Source organism: Poromitra crassiceps (assembly GCF_964638095.1).
Source record: "Poromitra crassiceps genome assembly, chromosome: 4".
NCBI lineage: Eukaryota > Metazoa > Chordata > Actinopteri > Beryciformes > Melamphaidae > Poromitra > Poromitra crassiceps.
Window position 1 is genome coordinate 61,812,705 of NC_139626.1, and position 7,215 is coordinate 61,819,919.

Sequence of the window (7,215 nt, forward strand, 5' to 3'; positions counted from 1 at the left end):
CCACCAACCTTCTAATTAGTGGACAACCCATTCTACCTCCTGAGCCACAGCCGCCACTAGTAGCCAATAGTAGTAGTAGTAGTAGCAGCAGCAGCAGTAGTAGTGGTGGTTGGCTGTTATAGCGCCACCATCTGGTAGATTGGTGTAATTTTTTCCTCTGAGTAGTGGGTGATGTCTTGAAACTTGAAGTAATACTTGGATAGAAAGCAGTTTTTGTGTACAATATCCCTTTAAGTATCTGGACAGAAAGTGGTATTTGGGTAGAACATACTGTCAATACGACAAGTACTTCTCTGGCTCTGCAGATACATATAACATGGTCTACAAAGTTAAATACAACAGTCTGGATAGCTCACTTGGTAAAGCACGTGACTTATGCTAACTAAAGACCATTGCCGCTCAAAGTTCAAACCCCACGTGGGATGAAAAACTTTCAACTTCAGACAGGTAAGTCAGTAACAGTAATTAAAACCCCACATGCTGCCTCCTTATTTTGCGGTGTTTCATGAACTTTTTCAATATCTTGGAAATGTTAGCTGGAGATTGCGTGGCTGTGTTCAAGAACGTGTTTTGCAACAGGAGAGGTTAGTTCTTGTCTCATGATGGAGCTTTTGTGTTCTAAAATCAGAATTTTCAGTTGTCATTGTGTCTTTCCCACACACACATCAAACCATAGGGCGTAGTGGCGTCCACTACAGAAGGTTGATGGGGTTTATCCCTGAAATTGCTTTTGATGACTATAGCCAGCACCCTGCATTGCAGCTTGTCATGCAGTCCATTTACCATTAAGGACATGTCTGTATTACACACATAATCCACCACTTTACATTAAAAGTCTGCCCTGAATGGAGGTGTTTGAACTAATTGGTGTGGGTTGTGCTGTTACAATGGAAGTAAAGTAAAGGTAAAGTCCCACTGATTGTCACACAATGTGTGAAATTTGTTCTCCGCATTTGACCCATCCCCTGGGGGAGCGGTGAGCGCCGCGCTCGGGAATCATATGGTGATCTAACCCCCCAATTCCAACCCTTTGATGCTGAGTGCCAAGCAGGGAGGCAAATGGGTCTCATTTTTATAGTCTTTGCTATGACTCGGCCGGGGATCGAACTCACGACCTCCCAGTCTCAGGGCGGACATTCAGACCACAAGGCCACTGAGCTGGACACATGAGTGACAAGGATAATTCAGATTTAATTCTCTTTTTGGACCTTTCACATCTGAAGACACAATAATGTATTGGAATGTTTTTCCTTTCATATATCTGAAAGAAGGCTCCCAGCAAACACAATTACATCATGATGATGTTCTGATATCATCTTTCAGTGACGTCCAGGACTAGGCCAAATCACAGCCGATTTGGGGATCATTTAGACATCTACACAGGAATGTCAAGAGGACGTCGAAATATGACGTTACCATAAATAGGCATATTCAGTTATTCTGCTATGTACACAGTGTGTATTCAGCAGCGTTATACATAATTATATCCAGATTAACCTTTATTCTACATTTTCAAAAAATAAAACAGTTACCTGGCCGTGGTTTGAACCCAGGACCTCCAGCTTTGGTGTCTGCTACTTTACCCCTACACCATCCTTCCACAGCAATGACAAGGCACGGATATAACCTTATTATGGCATAAACTTGTTTTTATTCAAACGTGGGTGTCAAGTCTTTGTGGATCGGGCATTACTGTGTGACATCTAAACCAACTATGTATTATGCTACAGCAGATGCAGAACCCCAAAACACATTAACCCCACCCAAAATGCTACATTCCAACTTCCAGTAGTAGTAGTAGTAGTAGTAGTAGTATTAGTAGTAGTAGTAGTAATAGTAGCAGAAGTAGTAATAGTAGTAGTAGTAGTGTTGGTAGTAGTGGGAGTGGTAGCAGAAGTAGCAGCAGTAGTTGTAATTGACCGGTTAATGAGTTGTGGGCAATTTAGTGTTGGCGTGTGTTTCATTAAAAGTTTAGAGATTTATCATTTCAAAACGGTTTCACGTATCCAAAATCCTTTACTAACCTTAGGTCGGGGTAGCCCATAGATGACCCAGAAAAAGTTTTGTGTGATTTGGCCAAACGGTCTAGGAGGAGCTCGCAAAAGTAGGTTTTTGATCAAATTCAAAATGGCGGAAAATCTACCACACAGAAATGGGCGTGGCCTAGTGGGTTAGATACATGATGCTCCAGGGAAACCAGTAGATGTGGAATTTTGATTCTACAGCTCGCAGTTCAGAAGTTATGGACCGACAAACATGAAATTGGCTGTTATAGCGCCACCATCTGGTGGATTGGTGTAATTTTTTTACTCTGAGTAGTGGGTGATGTCGTGAACCTGTGTGGAAAGTTTGGGTGATGGGGGGTGTATGGTTTCTGAGATCCACACACTTTTAGGGCAGGAAAAGAACAAAAGTAAATACACAAAAGTTTAAACATTTATCATTTCAAGACGGTTTCACGTATCCAAATTCTTTCTAAGATTTTAAATCAGGGAAGTCCAGAGATGACACACAAAAAGTGTGGGCTCATTTGGGCAAATGGCCTAGGACGAGTTCGTTTTTTTTTTTTTTGAGAAAGTCCAAGATGGCGGAAAATCTAGGCACACGCAAATGGGCGTGGCCTATATGGATAGATGCGTATTGATCCAGGGAATACAGCCGAAGTGGAATTTTGATTCTACGCCTCACGGTTCAGAAGATATGGACCATAACGCGAAATGGTCTGTTATAGCGCCACCATCTGGCCGATATGGGTAATTTTTTGTTTCTGAGTAGTGAGGCACATTTACAATCTATGTGCCCAGTCTGGCTATGCTGAGCCTTACAGTTTCTGCTGTACATACAGTTTTACCGGAGAAGAAGAAAAAAAAAAATAATCGGAACAGATACAATAGGGATCCACGCACTTCGTGCTTGGACCCCTAATAAACGGAACAGATACAATAGGGATCCACGCACTTCGTGCTTGGACCCCTAATAATAATAATAACTAGAACGACCGCACCGTGGATTTATGCCTCCGCCATTAGTTCATTCTTAAGTCCAAATCGCCATTTGAGGCAAATCGGAAGAAATTCTGTGAAGGCGCTCCTGAGATGTTGCGTTAAAGAGCTTGGAAATTGGGTGTGTGAGGTCACAGTGACCTTGAACTTTGACCTTTTACCACCAAAATCTAATCAGATCATCCCTGAGTCTAGGTCGATGTTTGAGGCAAATTTGATGAAATTCCGTCAAGGCGTTCCTCAGATATCACGCTAACGAACATCGGATGTACGGACGGACGGACAACCCGGATCCATAATGCCTCCGGCCTGGCTATCGCCGGCGGAGGCATAAAAATGAAAACATAATAATTGGCTTTTCCTGGATTCTGTAAATGCCTTTCATGAAAATTAGATGACAATATAAAATAATGTGGATATGCAATTTGAGAAAGTGGCAGTTTGTGGTAAAACTGTGGCACTACAAGTTATAAATCAGAAAGACGCACAACCAGTCACGTAAGTGACGTCTCTCCTGCCAGTCCATGTTGTTGATGGTGTGACGTACTGTATAATGTGCGACACGAGATGTCGTCGATTCACAAAACTAAACGTCACGTTTCAGTTTCAGGACAAACTGCCACTTTCTTCACATGCAGAGTTCTCTTTTAAATTGACTAAATGTAACATGTGGACCTCGTGGCACAATTCAAACGGGATCAAAAAAGCATCGTCTCTCGCCGTTCACCACCGTTCATATTCCTTCAGACGCTGGTGCCCCAGAGAAAAGCAGGAAGTGACGTTCACACTGTCTGAGAGGGAAAGACACTCGCTCCTAGTGTGTGTGTGTGTGTGTGTGTGTGTGTGTGTGTGTGTGTGTGTGTGTGTGTGTGTGTGTGTGTGTGTGTGTGTGTGTGTGTGTGCGTGTGTGTGTGTGTCTGTGTGTGTGTGTGTGTGTGTCTGTGTGTGTGTGTGTGTGTGTGTGTGTGTGTGTGTGTGTGTGTGTGCGTGTGTGTGTGTGTGTGTGTGTTGTATATCTTACTTTGATGTCGTCGATGAAAGTGATGTCTTCTCTCTGAATGGCCCTCTGGGTCCAGATGAGTGCCATGTAAGTCTTGGTCTTCTCTTCCTCGCCCTCCTTCATATGCCCCATGGCCTCTCTACACACACACACACACACACACACACACACACACACACACACACACACACACACACAGTACTATTATACTTTCATCATGTCATAAAAATGTACATATAGTAAATTATATTACACAACAGTTAGTTCCGCCGAGCCATTTGATTGGACAAAAGGCATTCCAGCCGTGATGATATACAGTATCAGTAGAACATAGGTTGAGGCGATGTCTGGGCTGGGCTGGGTTAGCTGGCTCAGCCTGGCTGGGGGCGTGGTCAGCGTGGGGTAAATCCCCCGTTCAATCCATTCAGCAAAGTTAGAATTTAGCTGATAGCCCAGCCCAGGCAGACACGATCGGGGATTTGACCACTGCAGTAAACGCACATCTGAATAGACGTCTTGTGTTCTGCTCTAGAATCCCCAAACCTGTAGTTTAGAGACACAGCACCGACCTTTGGTGAGTCAATCCATTGAGATATATGGGTGGTTTTACCCCACTCGCGCGCCAGCCGTATAACATTTTGTGGGCGTTCCCACACATGCCGACTGTCTCTAGGACAGGACGCCGCCTCACAGCTGTTCTAATGTAACCTTGATTAGGTTGCGTTCAAACAGCGTTCACACTCAGGGACAGACATATGGATTTGACCTTGATTATGAACGGTAAGCTGAAATCGTCTGTGCTAACCTCAAAGTAGCTAACGTTAGCTTTGCTAGCTTGCAGTCAGAAAACTGCAGGCAGCAATTTTACCTGTTGCTGCTTGGCAACACTTGGTAACGTTAGTGCAATCCTCATGGAACTGTTTTTGTTGGCGGAGAGTAGACAAATAACAGACATAAATAATCGGTTGTCTCAAATTATTAAAAAATGCTATTATTACTTGATGAATAAGTTTGTTTACAGCAGCGGTGCCCATCCAGTAGATTGTGATCTACTAGGGCTGTCACTTTTTATTCGAAATTCGAATTTAACTTCTAATGTGGGGGAGGACGGCATGTTTGAATGTATAATTGACCTGTTGGATTTTTCTTTTTTTTTATTAACCTAAATTAACCAACTGCTGCTTGCTGGTAATGTTAATCCCATGTCAGAAAAAGTCTCCAGATTTGTCGCGTTAGTCTCTTCTGAGAAAGATTGTCTCCAGGGTCTGAAAAGTTGTCTCGAGTTGGATGCAGCCAAAAATAAAAAATAAAAAAATAAAAAAATAACCAAAAAACTTTAAATATATTCGAACATTTTGCGGCCAATTAAAGTTCATTCGAACTTTATTTTGGGAAAAAGTGACAGCCCTATGATCTACTGGTAGATCTCAGGGTGCTTACCAGTAGATCCCAAAATCATTTTTGGATAATGAGTGTAACTTTGTAGTGTCAGTGTCTCGCATTCAACCAGTGAGTCTGTGCATGTTTATTTCATTGTCACATAGGCTACTGCATAAAAAAGCTCATGGAAACCACCTGACGTTCTTGGTGGAAACCACCTGACGTCGTTGGTGAAACCACCTGACGTCCTTGGTGGAAACCACCTGACGTTCTTGGTGGAAACCACCTGACGTTCTTGGTGGAAACCACCTGACGTTCTTGGTGGAAACCACCTGACGTTCTTGGTGGAAACCACCTGACGTCCTTGGTGGAAACCACCTGACGTTCTTGGTGGAAACCACCTGACGTCGTTGGTGAAACCACCTGACGTCCTTGGTGGAAACCACCTGACGTCGTTGGTGAAACCACCTGACGTCCTTGGTGGAAACCACCTGACGTCGTTGGTGAAACCACCTGACGTCCTTGGTGGAAACCACCTGACGTCCTTGGTGGAAACCACCTGACGTCGTTGGTGAAACCACCTGACGTCCTTGGTGGAAACCACCTGACGTTCTTGGTGGAAACCACCTGACGTTCTTGGTGGAAACCACCTGACGTTCTTGGTGGAAACCACCTGACGTTCTTGGTGGAAACCACCTGACGTTCTTGGTGGAAACCACCTGACGTCGTTGGTGAAACCACCTGACGTCCTTGGTGGAAACCACCTGACGTCGTTGGTGAAACCACCTGACGTCCTTGGTGGAAACCACCTGACGTCCTTGGTGGAAACCACCTGACGTCGTTGGTGAAACCACCTGACGTTCTTGGTGGAAACCACCTGACGTTCTTGGTGGAAACCACCTGACGTCGTTGGTGAAACCACCTGACGTTCTTGGTGGAAACCACCTGACGTTCTTGGTGGAAACCACCTGACGTCGTTGGTGAAACCACCTGACGTCCTTGGTGGAAACCACCTGACGTCGTTGGTGAAACCACCTGACGTCGTTGGTGAAACCACCTGACGTCCTTGGTGGAAACCACCTGACGTCCTTGGTGGAAAGCCATTTTGGATAGGATGTGCACGACCGATGCTCTATATAGGAAGTCGAAAAATATAAAAGTAGATCTGAAGTGTAAAAGCATTGGGCACCCTTGTTGTATAAAAGCAATATCACACTGGAGGTCATGCTGCTGTACTGGATATCGTCACGTCTGTGATTATCTACGACTGAATCACAGCCGTGGTGATATAACAGTACAATAGCACTCCCTCTCGCTTGTGTTGTATAGTACCGTAGCATAATACTAGAAAAGTGCACTCGGTGGAGTGCAGATCTCCGCCAGGCCCGCGTTTTCCCCCACGCTGACCCATAGATACATGTGTATATACTGTACATGTATGCTCTGCTGTTTATATGTAGGTTGTATTATGTGTTGCTGGTTGGGTGTCACACCGGAATGTTATGTTAATTATTGAATGTTGATGTGGCTGATAATCGCATATGGGAATTGTCGTGACACAAAAATGAAATATTCGTTCATTCATAGTTATTGTTAATATTGTGCGTAATTGATTAATTAGAAGGTTTATTGATGATGAACTATGCCTCGTCATGCATGTTCATGCAGAGACATTATGATGACAGTGGTTTGGGGGCCCCAAAAGGGCCAGAAACGGCCCTTTTAGGTTATTTTTGAGGCCCTTTTAAAATCTGACACTGAATTATCAGATACTTTTAAACACCCACCCCTCTTTGTTTACAAACGCGCAAAAAACATAAGGGACCGATTGGT

At 44.0% G+C, this 7,215-nt stretch overlaps 1 protein-coding gene across 1 annotated transcript in view; it reads right to left on the reverse strand.

Moving 5' to 3' along the window:
- Positions 1–4,137, reverse strand: part of LOC310774689 (tRNA pseudouridine synthase Pus10-like) — a 31,021-nt gene extending 26,884 nt beyond the window's left edge. The window contains exon 1 of the mRNA XM_083634803.1: positions 4,024–4,137. Within this exon, the coding sequence (XP_083490929.1) occupies positions 4,024–4,134 (111 nt within the window). The 5' untranslated portion in view covers positions 4,135–4,137. The remainder of the gene's footprint in view (positions 1–4,023) is intronic.
- Positions 4,138–7,215: the final 3,078 nt, after the last annotated feature.